The sequence below is a fragment of the Arachis hypogaea genome, chromosome 6 (assembly GCF_003086295.3).
Source record: "Arachis hypogaea cultivar Tifrunner chromosome 6, arahy.Tifrunner.gnm2.J5K5, whole genome shotgun sequence".
NCBI classification, from domain to species: domain Eukaryota; kingdom Viridiplantae; phylum Streptophyta; class Magnoliopsida; order Fabales; family Fabaceae; genus Arachis; species Arachis hypogaea.
Genome location: NC_092041.1, coordinates 112,498,984 through 112,517,897, shown reverse-complemented (window position 1 = coordinate 112,517,897; position 18,914 = coordinate 112,498,984). Strand labels below are relative to the sequence as shown.

The 18,914-nt window shown below is 31.7% G+C and overlaps 2 protein-coding genes across 5 annotated transcripts; both read right to left on the bottom strand.

Moving 5' to 3' along the window:
- Window positions 1-9,430, bottom strand: LOC112755781 (uncharacterized). 4 transcript variants are annotated; one of them, XM_025804077.3, is made up of 17 exons: window positions 9,025-9,430; window positions 5,970-6,233; window positions 5,795-5,859; window positions 4,732-4,825; window positions 4,193-4,371; window positions 3,646-3,696; window positions 3,436-3,492; window positions 2,859-2,979; window positions 2,710-2,776; window positions 2,565-2,606; window positions 1,964-2,069; window positions 1,764-1,874; window positions 1,290-1,361; window positions 1,101-1,202; window positions 955-1,001; window positions 797-824; window positions 1-625 (listed from the first exon to the last, which is right to left on the bottom strand). In XM_025804077.3, exons 3-17 carry the CDS (start codon window positions 5,810-5,812, stop codon window positions 467-469), a joined length of 1,254 nt encoding a protein of 417 aa, XP_025659862.1. In that variant the 5' UTR covers window positions 5,813-5,859; window positions 5,970-6,233; window positions 9,025-9,430; the 3' UTR covers window positions 1-466. The 4 variants fall into 4 exon arrangements, with proteins under 4 accessions (XP_025659862.1, XP_025659860.1, XP_025659859.1 ...); XM_025804075.3 differs by having other exon boundaries at window positions 6,058-6,233; window positions 9,025-9,416; XM_025804074.3 differs by lacking the exon at window positions 9,025-9,430 and adding an exon at window positions 6,725-6,854 and having other exon boundaries at window positions 6,058-6,233.
- Window positions 9,431-10,537: 1,107 nt separating this feature from the next.
- On the bottom strand, window positions 10,538-14,881 carry LOC112755780 (NADP-dependent glyceraldehyde-3-phosphate dehydrogenase). The gene is made up of 9 exons (XM_025804072.3): window positions 14,493-14,881; window positions 14,037-14,230; window positions 13,659-13,787; window positions 13,382-13,501; window positions 12,968-13,104; window positions 12,435-12,590; window positions 11,591-11,969; window positions 11,113-11,229; window positions 10,538-10,870 (listed from the first exon to the last, which is right to left on the bottom strand). Exons 1-9 carry the CDS (start codon window positions 14,635-14,637, stop codon window positions 10,757-10,759), a joined length of 1,491 nt encoding a protein of 496 aa, XP_025659857.1. The 5' UTR covers window positions 14,638-14,881; the 3' UTR covers window positions 10,538-10,756.
- Between the last annotated feature and the right edge of the window lie 4,033 nt (window positions 14,882-18,914).

The window sequence follows — 18,914 nt, the reverse complement described above, 5'->3', positions numbered from 1 at the left end:
TTGCTTAAAGAAGGCTCATTTAAGTTCGAATTAAAAGATATAAAATCACATGACATAAACAGCAAGACTTAAATAATGTTACGCCATTTCTTTTTCCTTTCACGAACACAACCCTAATCTCCACTTGTGTTGACAATAAGAATTGGAAAGAACAAAAGATTTGCTGTAAACCTTTAAATAAATTTTACTCAAAGCAGCATATGCAGGATACAAAATTTATGCTACCAAAAGTAAGCAGGTTAATGCTCACTTTGATCTCCATAGGTACACGCGTCAGTCATTTTAGTTCTCATTGATTTTAACGAGTCAAGTAAAATGATTCACGCGTGTACATGGAAGAACCAAAGTAAGCATTAACCTGCAAAAAAATCATTGTGTAAACTAATTTGTGCATGCTTTCCGTGCTCGGCTAAATTTCTAAATTTATCTATAACTTGTGTGTGTAAGCCTTAACTCCATGTGTATGTTAAATTTCAATTTTGACCTTATCAAATCGATTAGTTCCGATTTCATCGCTGGAATACTTTTCTTGGCATGATGGAAATGTAGCACAGCAGGAAGAAATGTCGATTCCGGCCACCTCCATAGCATTGCAGACCCATTCAGGAACATCACCTTTGGGAAACTGCAGTAGAAAGGTGTGAGAAGATTTAATAACAGTCAACAAATATTTTTGATAGTTTGAAAAAGATGATGTTGGTAAATATCTTTCAATTCAAAGATAAATATTTAAATTTCAAACATACAAACATTAACATGAATGCAGATGAAAATAATGAAATGAAGTATTAAATACCATTGTTTGTAAAAAGTCACATACAAACCTACAAAAAAATAAAAATAAAAGGGTTAGTGGCATATAGGGAGGCTTTGAACTTCTCAAGGGGAAAAAGTTATAATTAATAATAGAAGAGAGATCCAATGATAGGAACACGTAATTAAATATAAGCATACTTTGGGAACCTTCCCTCAACTATTGATGTGTGTAAATTCCTGCTAAGCTGCAAATTTAAAAATACAAGGACTTTAGTTGAACATGTATATACATATACTGATCATTAATTTATAAGCAAAATTTTATATAATGTAGAGTTTTCTACCCGCATCATGTAATATAAATTATGATATGATAGAAGCTGAGACCCCATGGCGTCTTTAGTGACAAGGCAATGGATGTAGGCCCTGGTGTAGTTCTTGCAAACCTATGAGGAAAAAATAAAAAAATAAAAAAATATGCCAATTTCGTCAAATAATTCATCAAATAAAGAAGTACCCTCTCAGAAGCATACCATACAAGGGCAGGTAGGATCAATTGGTCGAGTATCATCAGCCATGGCTCTGTGTTTTAGTTTTAGTACTCCCTACAAACATACCGCAAAGAATTTTTAAAATCATGCGGATGCATCAACAAGTGGACTATGATGGCAGGAAAAAATTATAAGGTTATGTTCAGCTAGATGGAAAAGAGGGGCTACATTTTGTGGTGCTAAATTTTAAAGGAAGAAAGAAAAATTTTTCAGAGTAAAATTCACTAATCCTACGGATAAATTTTACTTTATATTTGACTAGGGTAAATGTTTGCCCCCGTTTAGTGAATTGCATATTTGAGCTCTTGAGAATTTTTATTTTCTCTGTATACCAAACAACTTGTAATTTTAAGGAGATAATATTTTCCTCCTTTAATTTTTATTCCATAAAGTTTTGTTCCCAAAAATTTTAATTGTAACATAGCCTAAATTGTCCATAAAATGGAAAAAGATCACCTCAGGAATAAGGGCAGTCCCAAAACGTGCTGTACGGGTGGGGTAGACACAATCATACATGTCTGCACCCAAAGCACTACAAACAACAATATCAAGTGGATAACCAACTCCCTGGAACAAGTACAAGCAAATGGTATGAAATTGATTTAATTTGAAATGTATATCAAAGTAATGGCTGCTATGATGAAAGTTATTCTGACCATAACGTATCGTGGTTTATCCTCTGGCAAAGCAGCAGTGCACTGAGCAACAACTCGCCAAAACGAATCTTTGTCTTCGCCTCCTGCAAGACCACCAATAGCATAGCTGTGACAAAAGAAAATTATATTAAGCTCCTTAGCAGCATTACGAAACTATTGATTCCACATGTCCTCCTTTATTTCACAAGGTTACTTCTAATTGTAGTATGTCAATGAAAGAAGACCTTTATCTATTCATGCATATTTTTGGAATGCTATACTATTTTTCTTCACTCTTTTGATAAGTACTAGATACCAGATCAACAATCCTAGTTTTTCTTTTCTTTTGTTATACACATTAAATTGTCTCGAGTTAGTTTAACTCACAATTTATAGTTTAACTTTAAGATATTACACACTAATGATTCATGAATAATATGACCAAGCCCATTTTGTGTGGTGCCTAAACAAAAGAGACTGGAGCTGACATTCAAACCAGCTAGTATTGTATACTGTCTAGTATAGTTCTAAAAGACAGCACAAAATAAATAGATAACATTAGAAATGGCAATATGCTTGAAACCACAAAATAGACTATATGACTAAATAAACTTACGCTTACCCAGGCAAGTTGCGGTCTACCAAACCTTTGACACAGATGTCCCTGAGTACAGCATATTGCAAATTATAAATTTATAGTTAGTTACTTGTTTCACAACATCCACATTGATAATAGGAAGAACATCATGGTTTGTGCTAAAATTTACCTCAACTCAGGATCTAAACCACCTTGTACAATACCAAACAAGTTCTGATCGTGAGGTCTCTTGTGGGCTGTTAACAGAAGGAATGTCCATTACATTTAGCATTGGAAACAACCAAAGACTTAAATGATACACTTCAATAACATAATTACCTGTTATGCATCTGTCTATCCATCTAAGCGTTCGATACATAGCTTCCTCAATTCTTGGACCAGTAATGGTGGTCTTTACGACATCATCCAAAGCCATAATAATATCTGCTCCAATTCTATTCTGTACAATTTATGACGAACATAAGAAAGAAAAATCAATTTTCTTAAAATATATTGTTACAGTTTGCTAGCCGTAAGCTCCAACCAAAAACTCCAGAAGCAGGTACAAGAAACCAGAAATTATTGAAGGCATCAAGAAAACGTGCATAAGAACAACGAATCAATTTCCAGTGCTATACTTTGTAGTCAGTACTACAATCTGTTATGCATTGTCACTTGCAATTTTCTATGAGGCTTAAATTATAAACATTAATCGAATATCTAATAAAAGATCATCTTTCTCAATTTGGAAATACTATATTGGGAATAACTATAACTTAAAACAAGAATTCAATGAACAACTTCTATCTGAAAGCAAATCATAATATGTGGAGTCCTAAAAGTTTTCAAATTTTAAATAAACTATCAAGTATTGATTGAAAGAAACATATGGAGGAAAAACAATTAATCTACATACTTGTATCTGAATTGATTCTTCGGGTGTAAGAAGCATTGGCTTGCCATCCACCGGTGACTGAAGCAAGAAAATAATTCTATAGTTACAAATAACAGAATTTCATTGTAGATTACAATTGTAACCTTTTCTTATTATAATTTTTTGTCTTGTCTTAAAATGGAAAAAAGGTTCGATACAAACTTGCCTGTGAAACTTGAAAATAATATATACCTGAAATGTCACACCTTCTTCTGTGATATCAGCAAGATGCAACAATGAGACCTAAAACATTAGTGAGGTAGATTGGTAAGATTTTTAACAAAAAATATAAATGATTTTTTTCAACATTATCCCTGAATATAGTTATCAATTAGCAAAAAGATAATACAGATTCACTTCACACAACAAGTTTAGCTCCAATGTCATTTTTTTTGGTCCTGCCTAAGTGCCTATCCACACAGCCTTAAGCTTCTTTCTGTTATAACCTTGATTACTTTCAATACTTCTCTTAGTATGATCAACATCATTCTTCACTTTGAAGTGACATTATACTATAACTTTTGATTCTGATACAGATAAACTTGTACAAAGGTTGAAGACAGAGACAATAATAAGAAAAAACACAAGCCACAAACAATGCTGTGGCATGAAAAATTATCAGACAAAATTAGTATGCAACAGTATTACTTGATGGAACCCGATGATAATAATATAATTACTAGAATGCTCGAAATTACAACAGTAAAAGGAAAAAGTATATATTAAGTCAAACAACAACCATTTGAAAGCCACCAGAGTCTGTAAGCATAGCCCGTGGCCAGTTCATAAAATTGTGAAGACCACCAGCTTCTTCGAGAAGCTCGGAAGTAGGTCGAAGGGCCAAGTGATATGTGTTTCCCAGAATTATTTGGCAACCAATTCTCTCAAGTTCGTTATTTGCCAAGCCTTTGATTGTCCCTGTTCATTTAAACCCTCCAATTAGGAATGCAAAATTGTGACATCTATAGTGCAAGATAACCATTTAGAAATCTGTCAAAAGCCTAGGAAAGAGAAAATCAACTCAATCAATGCAAATATCAACATCGAATGTTCTATGGACATGAGTAACCGATGTCCATACTTTCCCCCAAAAACAACAAACTCAATACGAATGCAATATTGTATTATAAAAAAATGAAACAATTTGGCAACAACTTTGAAGGTGAACTTTGTTATCTTATAGCATGAAATGGCTTGAGCATGAGAATGAAAAACACTAGGAAAAAACAGAAAACTTCATTTGCTGCATATCAGAAAGGATAAATTGGAAACTCTAACCTTGAGTACCCACTGGCATAAATAGTGGTGTTTGACACACAAAGTGAGGGAGGGTCAATTGAGCTGCACGAGCACGGTTGAACCGGCCAAGAATCTGAGAAAGCAAACATAACAATAAAACTTCAGGAAAAAAATAACCAAAGAATGGTTTAACAAGTGCACACAGTGCTTCTTAGCCATCATCTAGAGTTATCACTTATTCTCTTGTATGCATACCCATATCATTCTTTCAGCCCCAGTCATCCAAAGGTAAAACAACAACAATAGCAATAAATGAATGTCGTTGATTTTCACATAAATAAGACAACAAAACTTCAGCAATGTAAAGGCGTAAAAGAACTAAAATAGAACTAGAGTGAGACCCGCGCAATGTACGGAGAGGTAGATTATTTATACTATATAGTATATTTTAGTCAATGTTATATTAAAAATATTTTAGAGAACATATTATAAATAGATTTTGAATTTATTTATTTTTAAACAAGGCATAGGTTATTTATATTAGAATTATACAAAACTGCATTTTCATTTTTCGATTTGCATTAATGGCTACACTTTGTCTTTTCTTGTAGTTTTTTTGTTTGTAAATAATTAAAAAAATAAATGAATGAGAATGAAAAACATATAAAAATGTTATATTAAATTTAAGGAATTTTTTACAATTAATATGAGAGATTAAGAAATGAAGAGTAGTAAAAATCTTAATATGTATAAGTTGTAGAATTTGAATATTTGTAACTGAAATTTTTTATAATAATTATTATTATTATGACACTTTTAATGTATGTTTATTGCATTTAATTAGTACTTGATGTTTCAATTGAATAATAATATATAAGAGTTTTTTGTTTTAATTTTTTTTAAAAATTTTACTAAATAGTGATTGGTTGATTTTCATCTTTTGCCAAGTCATTAGAATTGCTGATGTGACATCATTAACAAAAAAAGATGGCTTAAACTCATTGTGGAGAGAGTTGGTATCAACTTTTATATAGATATAAATATAAATATAAATAGATAAATAGATAGATTGATAGATAAATAGATAGATGGGGAGTTGAACCTCGAAATGAAGCGCCATGGGCTTTGTTTGAGGAGCGGGGTAGGGCACACAACTAATGGTATGTCCTAGCATGGAAGAAGAAGGGCCGTAAGCAATGGCATTATGAACAACACAAACAAAGAATTATTACATGAATAGAAAGTGTTTTAGATAGAAACAAATAGAGAGAACTTACAGAGAGAGAGAGAGAGGGGAGGAACAAGAACATGCGACGAATGAAGTGCCCTAGGCTATTGAAAGCGTTAAAGCTGTGGTGTGCGTACCTTCATGGCTGTGAAAGCAGGTTGGCCGGAACTTGTGATGTAGTAGAGTATTGCTAATGTTTGGTCTCAATCTCAAAGGAAACGCAATGACAATGCTATTTCTCATTACAAGATGAAAACGGACCAAACTATACCTTGCATTAAACAAGCTACGACAACTTTAGACTAAGCCTGGCCTGTAACATGTTAAAAAATCTATCACTACACTAATAATAGAAACTAAAAAGGATTCAAGAGATAACTATCCCAATTGGTGTCCAACTTGCATACTAAATTATCACAAAAACAAGGGGATATATGAAACAAAAGAAGAACCAAATTTGAAAATAAAACAGGATAAGTAAGTAACACATGCAGTAGATGAAAATAAAACGATTAAACGCTTAACCATTGTGAACAAAAATTGCAGAAATCAATACACATGGAGCAACAAAAAATAGATGCGACTCAAAAGGCTAACAAGAGCATGAATGAAACTGATACCTAAAACAGAGAACTCAATAACAATCAGTATTTAAAAAATAAAATTAGCTTACTATAGATAACACGTTCAATTAACTGGGACTAAATAATCAAACATGGACAGTTATGGAAAATTAAAGAAGTCAATGCAGATTCAAGAAAGAAAATGAAAGAAGAGAAAAATTGTAAGGGGCAGAAGAGAAACCTGTGACGTGAGGGAGAGGAGAACGGGGTGAGGGTGCTTTGAAGTGTGAAGAGGGGAGAATGAAAATTTTGAGGGGGGGGGGGGGGGCGGCTAACAAAGCTTCATAGAGTTGAGTTGAATTGACAATTCAGCACCATTAAAGTGGGTTTAGGGTTATAAGGTTGAATTTTAAAATTTAATTATTTCATTAAAGTGGGTTTAGATTAATTGAGCACCATTAAAGTGGGTTTAGGACCGCACCATTTCTGTCTAAACTCTAAAGTAAGATAAAATAAATGCAATGGTTGGATAACGTGTTCAACGCTCGGGGGTTTGGCTTTGGGCACGTGTTAAAGACTTAAAGTACAAAGAACCCACAGCGGTAAGCCTGTAAATGTTTTTCACGTATTTTTTAATTCGGTACACCAGAAATTAATGTCACAAATTAAAATTTTATTTAAAAGTTTGTTGTTGGGACATAAAATATTATTCTTGATGTTTAAATCATCCTATTTAAGTCTCTAATGTTTCAAAATTGACTCAATGTTATCCTATCGTTAGGATCTGTTAACAGAATTGACGGCAGAACAAAATTGAGATGATTTTAAAACGTTAGGGACTTAAATAGGACGGAACTGTTGGAAAAAAAAAGATACATAAAAATAAATTTAATCTTTTAATACTTAAATGTGATTAAAAAATAATTGAATAACTACGTACCGTAAAAAATTAATATTATTAAAGGATAAAATTAAAATTTATTTCTATATATCATTTTTGTTCCCAACGTTGTCGTCCTATTTAAGTCCCTAACGTTTCAAAATCGTCTCAATTTTATTTCGCCGTCAATTCTATTAGCAGATCCCTAGCTGCCACACAACATTGAATCAATTTTAAACCGTTATGGACTTACTTAAAGAGGACGATTTAAATGTTAGGAACAATTTTGGAACTTACCCCAAACGTTGAAAAAAAAAACGATACTTTACTCTATTATTATTATTATTATTATTTCCTCACGAGTTGTAGCCTTGTAGACATAGTTGTAAGAACCGAACCGATGATCAAACAATCAGATTACTGGTTCATTGGTTTATTAGTTCAACCGATAAACCACTGATTGAACCAATAAAACCGGTTTCACATAAATAAAAAATATAAAATACTAAAAATAGTCATAAACTTAATAAATTTAAAATACATATCTTTAGTTCTTCATCAACATTTTAAAAGCAACCAAGTTTCAAAATTTAAATATAACTAATAGAAAGATAAACATGAAATTAGTTAGTACTAGTACATTAGTATCTTAATTAAACACAATAAGAATAACAATTCATAAACTAAATCCAAAGGAGTGATTTCGAAGTCGGAAAGTTGCTCTTCATGACAAATGTGGAGTTACATCCTAATTTAATTTTTTAGGAAATGTCTCTAAGGGTGTTTTTTCTCTGAGGAACTGACTAATGAAGCCTTGCAGCTGTAACATCCATTTGGTTGTCTGATTGACGTGTCAAATTTAGTATAGTTTATTTGGGTAGGATAAAAAATGTTGAACTTTCTGTTTCTTTCTAACCGTTGATGAAATGTTTCGAAAGCTCTAATTGCTTTGGAGGCAATGGAGGCTGCAAGTTATTACTTATGATTTGATCAATGCCTGAGATATTGTTCTATCAAAAGAATCTGGAAAACTGGATGGGAAATTAAATACATAAGAAGTGGACATGATCAAAGTGAATCAAACATTCTACTATGCTGTTCTCCTCTAATTTAAGGAATCACCAAATGTTAACTTCTAAGAAATTGATTTGGGAACATTTTTCTGGTAGTCTTTGGGGAATCAAGTCCAGATGTACTTTTCATGTTGTAATTTGTTTGTTACAAAACATTTATTGAACAGGAAAATTTAGTTATATTGCTGCATATTATTTGAATTACTTACTGTATCTGGCCAATTTATCACTTAGGAGATGCTTACTAATTCATGTTTTCCGTGCTTTTCTTTTGCAGAAATTTTTATTTCAGGGTAGGTTCATATTTGGACCAGATGTGAGATCATTGGCACTGACAATTCTCCTCATTGTTGCTCCTGTTGTAGTTTTCTGTGCCTTTGTTCATATTTTAACAAGCATATTCATCCCAGAAATTTTAAGTTTTCAACACAGAATAGAATAACATAGGAGAAGTGCAGTTTAAAGTTGCTGGATAAAATAGGAGAAGTGCAGTTTAAGGTTGCTGGAGAACAGAGAAGAAGTGCAGAACAACATTATTCATAAGTCATACCAGCGAGAAGTGCAGAACAGAGGAGAACTGGAGCTAACCTGTTTGACAGAGCAGAAGAGCGAGGCAACGGCGAGGGTGACGGCGCAGCAACGGCGAGGCAGGAGCAGCAACGGCGAGGCAACGGCGACAGCAATGAGAGACAGGGACGAAGCGGAGCCGCGGGTCTGTTCTATTCCTTCAGACTTCAGAATAGGTGTCCGGCGGTGAGACGAAGAAGACGACGGCGGGCGGCTGGCGGCGGTGGCTGGGTGAGTGACACTGTGACAGATTGAGGTGAGGTGGTGACGGGGAGGGTTAGCCGCTAGGGGATTAGGGTTGCTGGGTTGGGGAAAAGTGGAAAGTGGAAACAGAACAGGGATTTTACAACTATGCTTGTAGGGGAGAAAACGATTAATGTCTGACTGTATTTGAAGTTCGTTTTTTGATGGATATGAGATTGACTACAAAATTTATGGCACATATTATTATTATTATTATTATTATTATTATTATTATTATTATTATTATTATTTCCTCACAAGTTGTAGCCTTGTAGGGGAGAAAACGATTAATGTCTGACTGTATTTGAAGTTCGTTTTTTGATGGATATGAGATTGACTACAAAATTTATGGCACATATTATTATTATTATTATTATTATTATTATTATTATTATTTCCTCACAAGTTGTAGCCTTGTAGGGGAGAAAACGATTAATGTCTGACTTTATTGAAGTTCGTTTTTTGATGCATGGATATGAGATTGACTACAAAATTTATGGCACATATTGTTATTCTAAAAATTGAATTTGGAATATAATAATTAAATTAAACAACTTAAACTCCCCCAAGTTAGAGTAATAGGGAACAATCTAATCGGTTTAGTTAACCAAAGTACCAAACTCCACTTTTTAATTTGAATATGGAAGTAAAAGTGGTGTTAGACTCGGACATGAGGGATACAGGTGCTTCATAGCGATGTGGTGTCAGTGGAACAACTCGGAGGATCCGAGTTGTGTTGGATATTCCATTTCATAATAAAAATGACAACAACAAACAACTCGGAGGGTCCGTTTTCTAACTTTCGAAATTCATATTTGTCCAACCACAAGTCGGACCATGCGATTTCTTAAGCAAAATTTTAAAATCAAACAACTCGCATGGTCCGATTTATGTACTCTGAGTTTTTTTAATTTTTTTAACACAAATCGGACCCTCCGATTTGTGTACTCTGAATTTTTTCCACTTTTTTAAACACAAATCGGATGGTCCGATTTGTGTACTCCCACAATTTTAAAAAACACAAAAAATTACCATGTTAAAGTATATCACTTATTTTGTTTCCATATCAAAATTTTTTAACCACCAAACTCTTTGCATCGAATTAGGGTTATCATGCATAGTCACTTCTTAAAAGTCATAAACATTTTATGTAAGAGAGAAGTGATGATTATTCTTTTGTATTTAACTGTGCTTCGGACAAAAAAATATCTATATCACATTTCTATTTGAAACTTTTTTATTTATAATTAAATATTTTGGGATGTTTATTCTGCATCACATTAATAACTAATTTGTGTAGAATTATCATATGATTTTTGAATATAAAAAACTCAAAACCACCATTCATGAGCCATAAAATTATTCAATATCCATATCCTACATAATGTACAAATAGCCATAGATAGTGACATAGTCAAAGATTGGCACTCCATAATGCATGAGAGATTGGAAGCACGTCCTCCTAATTATATATGTTTATTTGGTATTATTATTACTAATATTATTTACTTCATCCCATGGTGTAAGATGGGGCTGGTAAGTTGATTACTGTAGTCTTAACCTTTGTCATCATATGAATGCTGTTGGTGATTCCTTGAGAACCAATTCCACTATCCTTTATACCCTGCACAAATCAGTTTTTAAGAATCTTTACCGGAATAATATTTTTTTGACTTTCATGGCTAAATAGTAAATACTAAATACTAGAATGTAGCGAATCTAACTCAACTCCAAAAGCTAGTTTAAAAAGTGAAGAATGTCGAGTTAGAACCAATCAACTCTACTATCAAACTTGCCAAAATATATTTTAATTCTACATTTAAACTTGGCAATAATAATTAAGATGGAGGAGGAGAAAGATTTCACCTGAAATGGAAAGTGATCTGGTCCGCGAGCTGGAGCTGAATTAATTTGAACTGTTCCTGTCTCCATTGCATCACTTATCATTATTGCTTTGTTTATGTCACTTGTGAAGACACATCCCTAAATTACACAAAAGGAAATAATCATGGACATGGATCAATGAACTGATTGTGTTGGAGCTAGTTGCTTCCTATAATTATAATCAACATGTTGTAGTGTTAAATGGACAAGAATGATGAGAAGTGGTAACCCTATTAATCCATATAACCAACTCCACTTAATGAAGAAAATACTTAATCCATAAGGTCTCAAGTGTGACATAGAAAAAATAACAATGATGACAACAATATTTGAAAGATATCCACCCAAAAAAGTGAAATGAATCACAAAATAATGAAACATAAATTGCAATAATTTTGAATGAAGGTTCTCTTATCCTTCCAGTTATGCATATTGTTTAAAAGTGATGCTATATGAATACCTGAAGACCAAAATCGCTAGCATTACAATGGTGGATTCCTTCTTCAACAGAATTTATTCTGATAACTGGCAAAACTGGTCCGAACGGCTCCTCCCACGCAATCCTCATATCCGGACGAACATTATCCAGCAGTAATGGCCATATGAGATTCCCTTTCCTCTTGTATTCCTGGCAGAATGTTGCCTTTTTCTCTTTAGCATCCAGTACCAACCCTTCAATGAAGTTAGCAGAGGACTCTGTCACAACCGGCGTGATGTCGCAGTCATCCTCCGGCGGACCAACAGTTAGCTTTGCAACTTTTTCGTTGACTTTCTTAACGAGAGAGCTCGCCACCTTTTCCATGACCAAAACAACCTTCACTGCTGTGCACCTTTGGCCACTGAACATAGAATATTATATAATTTATAATTTGTCAGTGTTTGAGTTAGGAAATTAAGAATTGTCCTTCTTATGAATCTAGAAATGAGGTTATATCTGTTGTGCTTAAACATGGTAGGTCCTGTGTTTAATTTAACAAAAGATTGAATTAGTGTAAAGATTTTTTAATGATATTCATTCTAGTTAAATGATTAAACAAGAATTTGATAGTGATGGTCCTTTCATGAAATGTTTTCCTTCTTTGAATATGTTTCAAGTAAAGAAATTGATTTCCTAACTATAGATTTCCTACATTACATTCTGAGTGCAACTCTTTCTCGGACCCTGCATTGATGAGCGATACTTGTGCATCGGGCTACCCTTTTATCTTCGATATCTAGACCCTATTATTAGAAATATGATCAATCCAGCACAAGGTTCAGATTAAGCAATTTGATATATTATTGTGTAGCATTGTTCTTGTTACCTATAGGAGAAGCCTCCTTTTACGATGTTAGCGGCGGCCAAATCCAAGTCAGCATCTTCAAGAACAATGCAAGCATCTTTTCCACCCAGCTCCATTTGCAGAGGAATCATGCCAGCTTTTCTTGATATTGATATCCCAGTGTCTCCACCTGTGAAACTGAGGATTAAGGTGAATTAGATGTCAAATCTTTCAACTACAATTTTTAAAACATCTGTACTAATAACAAAAGGAGCTCAAAGGATCTTTCCTATTAAAACATCTATACTAATAACAAAAACTTCCAAGTTATCTTGCATTTTGAACTATGTGCAAATTACTCACCTAAACTTCTCAAATGTGGAATTATGATCCCTTAAACTTTGTTAAATGCTGTGTTATTTTTTGTAGAAAGTTTGTCTTTGTCAGCATGGTCAGTATGCACATTTAGAAAAGTTCGAGAGATCGATTATTCGATGAGTGAACCTTTGACAAGTAATAGTGGACAACACAAAACACTTGTATGAAGCAGTTGATGAAGTGAAGAGGAAGTTTACCTTATGCAGTTCACACCTGGATGCATGGTAAGAAAGTCACCAATCTCAGAACCCTTTCCTGTGACACAGCCAATAAGGCCCTTGGGGAAACCAGCCAAATGGAAGCAATGCACCATGTGAAGTGCAGCAACAGCACCCTGTAAAAAACATAGACATCTTGAACAACACAAATGTGGACATCTTGAACAGCACCCTGTAATTCATATATAAAGTTTGAGAGATGCATGCGGCATTTATTTGATCTTTTCTTCTTTTTTTCGTGGACTTATTTGATCTTCAAAGTGTAAATTGTTGTCACAAATCTTTCTGAGATCAAACTGATGTCAAATGTATCTTTGAGGGTACAACTAACATTGCTAGTTTAGTCTAATTTTATTTAATCATTATAATTTATAAGCAAGAATAGTTGCATACCTGAGTAGGGGGTTTGAGAACAATGGAGTTTCCAGCAATAAGAGCTGGAGCAATCTTAGAAATAGCCAGATTAACAGGATAATTAAAAGGCGGAATAGCCAGAATAACTCCAAGTGGAATCTGCATACAAAAATACATGCTTATTGATTTGATCTGACATTAGGTGGAGAAACTAAGAGAAATAAAAGAATCAGAACATATATTTATATGATATATTTCAATGTGAAGGAAACAAATACTTGGTTAATGCTAATCTCTAAAAGAGTAAGTGAAATACCTTGGAAGTGAGACAGTATTTGGTTCTATCATTGCCTGGAAAACTATCAGAGACCAGAAACTTTCCTTCTCCAAGAATTCTGACTCCTTCCTCAGCACAATATGATATCAAATCCCCTGATCTCACAACCTTTAATAAAATAGCATATATACCATTTTCATATTAGAGGGCCAATTGGGAAATGGAATTTCTGAAAATGTATTATGAGTAAACTATCATTTTCTACCATGTTCAGTTTGTTTGAACTCATGAAAGATGAGTAAATTACTATTTCTATCTATGAATGTTTAGAATGCTGACAAATCTATATACGAATGAAATTAACAAAGCTAGTTTTTGTCAGCGTTCTGAATGAATTTTCAAACTAATTACACATACTTCAGTGACAGAATCTTTGGCTGGTTTTGCAATCTCCTTAACAAGGCACTCAGCAATAGGTGCCTTGTTCTCCTTCAATATTGCTGCAGCCTTGTGAAGCAACTCTGCTCTCTTCCACAGTGGTGTCTTTGCCCACAATTTCTGAGCTTTTTTTGCTGAGTCTATTACATTGTTAACCTCTTCCTGGGTACAAGCTGTCATTTTGAACATTTTCAATCACAATTAAAATTGGATCAATACTATAAACACTGACGGTGGAAAAAATTAAAATAAAAAAATAAAAAAAATAAAAAGGTCTAACCATGCTATCTATCACTTTCCAATTCCATAAACTAAAGAAACAAAATAAAAGAAGGGTAAGTAAAAACCAACATGAAGATCCACAGAATCGTTTGAATCAGGAAAAAAACAAAAAATTGAGATGGTAGATTAAAAGGGTATATGTAAATTAATTACCTTGAACCTTGTAGTGGGTGTTTCTGGTGGTGGGGTTGATGATGGGAACAGATTTTCCTGATGAGGACTTCTTCCACTGTCCATCAACATAGTATTTGTATACATCACCATCTATGATCTCTGAAAATGTTCCACTTCCAGCCATGAGCCAAGTACAGTAGTGATTTTGATTTGGTTGAATTTTTGAACTACTAATTATATTGATATTGATATCTATAGTGCATGGGATTGAAGTAAATAATAAGTGATGGTTATTTTGTATGTGTGGATTCAGATTTCAGACAAAGTCAAAGGAGGGGATGCAGATGTTGCTATTATTTAGCACTTAGTTTTGGGCCGAATTGACTGATCAGCGTGCTCTTCAGGCACTTTACAGGAACCAAAGTAGGTTGCTGTATTAAAAAATTCACACTTAATAATATTGTTCTCAAAAACCAACTTGGGTTGGTCGAGTGGTCAGCTCACTCGTCCGCTTAAGTAAGTGTTGGGAGTTCGAATCCCGTCTTGTGCATGCAGCAACCTATTGGCCAGCGACAGACCTTTAAATGGAACTCAGATCCGCGACGGATTAGTCATTGACCTGTCGGGTTGGGGGATACCGTGGAAAAAAAAAATATTGTTCTCAAAAAAATTGAGAAAATTTTATTTTTTTTATGCAGGACTATTTTCAATATATATATATATATATATGTCAAAAAAAAAAGGTGCGTGTATCATTTATTATTGTTACTACTTCAACATGTCATGCTCATGTTGGTGCTTTTGTTTCTATTATTGTTAGTCTATTCACTCGATTGTTCTCTCCGAATATTCAGATATATATGCCTCTTGAATTCTGAGACGCATGGAATATTTAAAATTAGTTAATTTTGGCATACAGGATAGAGCATAGAGCATGTTTTGGCATAGAGCATGTTTGGTACATAAAAAAAAAACAACCATGTTACATCTTGAAAAATCAACTATTAAGATATAAAATATATTAAAAATAAATTAAATAATATATTTATTTATATATAAATATATAATAATTAATTTTTAATATGTATATAATTTTTTTTAAAAAAAATTAGTACACAATATCAATCTCCTTTAATCAAAGATTGGGGAGAACTATATTCAAAAGATGAAAAGAGTATACATAGCCTCAAGTATCAGTGGTTATTATATATATAAATGTTAAATACACACAAAAAAAATTAATTACTAAATTCATTATTTATTTTTATATTAAAAATAAGTAAAATAAAATATATGTTCATACACAATTATATATAGTTATATACACATAGCATTTTTATTCTATGTGCATCTTAAATTTATGCCTTTAATGTCAAGTAGAGGCACTCATTTGTCGCTCCCACACACACATATATTTGATACATATTATAAATAATTTAGAGAGTATTATTATTAGAATTATAAGAATTATATTACAGTACCATATAAATAACAAGTTATTAATATTCTTATGTTCTGCATAATTGAAAAAAAAAATATGAAAGTATTTTTAACTAAAATTATTTAAAAATATTATGTGATTAAGTTAATTTTATAATTAAGTATGAACCAAACATTATTTACTATACTTTTTGTTTTTTTAACTGGTGCGTTTAGTAGAGCTTCATTTTTATGTTCGGCAAGCCACTTATATAAAGATGGCAAAAATAAATTTTTGTAAAGTTGTTTATTTGATTATGGTTAAAAAATATATTTTAAAAAACATAAGTTAATAATAAAAAAAAAGTAAATATATCTTTTGTTTTAAATATTTTTTAAAATTTTTTTAAAAAATATTAAAATAAATTTTTTTTTAACTGCTAATTACAATCAACTATTAGTTAACGTTTTATTTTTCAGTGATGTGAAGAAAGGTTTGTTTTAGGGAGCGATAGTGATGATGATGTGATGGGAAGCGGTGCGGTACTGGGTTGGGGTTGGGAGGGGCTGTGATGTGGGGAGGGTTGGTTGGAATTTGGAGTGGCCCAACAAAAGTGAGGGTGATGATAAAGGTGATGATGAATCGCCAATGAGCCTTCGTTCTAATGGTATTTTTCTCTCTTTCTCACTTTAAGGTCTAGGGTTCAAATCCTAGAAAATACAATTGAAAAAATATATGATAAAATATGTGAGGAATGTGGAGAATGAATTCTCTCAATTTTTTTTTAATAATTGAGAGAGTAAAGTGTAATCTATCACCATTGATTTTGTAAGTGAGACCTAGAATAAATATGAAAGAGAAAACAATGAAGAGCTAAAGAGGTGATGATGAATTGTAGTTGCCGGAATAATTGAGAGAGAAGGGAAGAGTAGTGTACAATGGAAAGAAGGGTAAAATTGAAAGAAAAAAAAATGTTGATCACATGTTTGACTGAAAAAAATTCGACAACAAAAGTTAAAGATAAAATTTAAATAAATTAAACGTTAAAAATATTTTTAAAATTTTTTAAAAATATTAAAAATAAAAAATATACTTTATTCATAATAAAAAAAAACAATTTTCTAATAAAATTTTGGTTAAAAATTTAAATTTTAAACAAATTAAAATATTAGTATCAAAATTAAAAATAACAATTTCAATAATATAATAATACTTTTTAATAATGACAATAATTTTAATTTATGTTATATGTCAAAAATATAATACATAACAATTTATTATTCAATAAATAAGATCAAACCTTCTTTAAATATCTTTGTTTAAGTCTTTATCTTTTATATTTTCTGCACTTAATTCTCTTCTCGTGTTCTTTTTTTTACTCCTCTACTTAATTCTTCTTCTACATCTTTTTTCCGCATTCTTTTTTCTCTGTATCTTTTTCCTTTTCTCCTGCATCGTCTTTTTTTATAATTTTTTTATGTGTTTTCTTTTATTTTTTTAAAAAATTTATAAAAAATTAAAAAAAAAATAAAAAATACATTTTTTTTTGCAATAAATATATAAATTTTTTAAAATAACACAGATTTTTTAAGAGAAACAACGTAAGAAGTAAACACAATTTTTTTATGTTAAACATAAAAATGTTTCGAAGGTAGAAACATAAATTTTTATTAAAAAAAGGGAAAAAACCTGAAATTTTCTAATCTAATAAACACATGAATCTTTACGCTAAACACATAAATCTTTTACGTAAACATACAATTTTTTAAGAAAAATATGAAAAATAAAAATAATTTTTTTTAATAAACACACAATTTTTTTAGAATAAACATAAATTAAAAATATAAGAAGAAAATACAGAATTTTTTAAATCTGAAGACATGTATTATATATATATATATATAATTAAAATGATAGATTAAAAAAATTGGATAAAAGATCGAATAATTAACAACTATTTTATAATGATATTTTTGTAAGATGTATTTATTATAATAAAATTTATTAGCAATTTATTTGTTCGAATAATATGTTAAAAAATTGAGTGAAAATAAATTTGTGTCACCGAAGTAATTTTCTGTTTCAAGAATAAAAATTTGTAAACAAAAATGTGGCTGCTTCTCTTCTCCTTCCACTTTTGTGTTGAGAAAACACACTCACACTCTGAGCAAGTTTGGAATAACTTATTCACAGATAAAGGCATAAAGAGATATTATTTTGCAACTAACAAGGAAAATATATTCCTAGATGTTCATAGCTACAAGCTAAGTACTGTACGTAATAATATGGCTTGTGGTCACAAGTCACAATCAGCAGATTCAACAACAATAAAATCGATCTTGTCCCGCTGGAAAACATATCAAACACTAAGTGGAGAAGAGAAGAAGCTTCAGTCTTGACAAAGTAAGTTTCTGAGTAAAGCTAGGACATTGTACTATATATATTCCAATGTGATACCAGCTTGTTTACGTATGTTTCTGCTGGCTGAGCATGTCATGTTGACCATGGAGATTGAGATTAAGACACTAAAATAAATATTTGTTTCGGTTGAAGCCAATAAGATCAGTGTACTTAATTGAAATCAAAGAAGTGTGTGAACCACTAAAATATTGATCAAATTCTGTAAAGAAAAAAGAAATCCTTTTTTTTTAATATACATGTAGAGAAATATTTACCTTTAAAATAGAGATGGTACTGTTTTAATCCCTATAGTTTGAGGTCAAAATCAAATTTGTCTTTAACTCTTTTTTTTTTTTAATTCAAAATCGTTCTCAACGTTTCATTTAGTATTAAAATCGTCCTTTTGACATTTTACGGATAAAAATACATTTGCATTTGTTATGACACGAGTCTCATCTTCTACTATTATCACTCTTTCTATTATCATTATCACCACCAAATATCAATAATCAAATTAAAAAATACAGCATTTAACAATAACAATATAGCATTTAAATCCAAATAATTATCAATTTCATTCATTGTAACCTAATTTTTTAAATTTAGCAACAAAAACAGCACAACATTTGTGAAAGAATGAA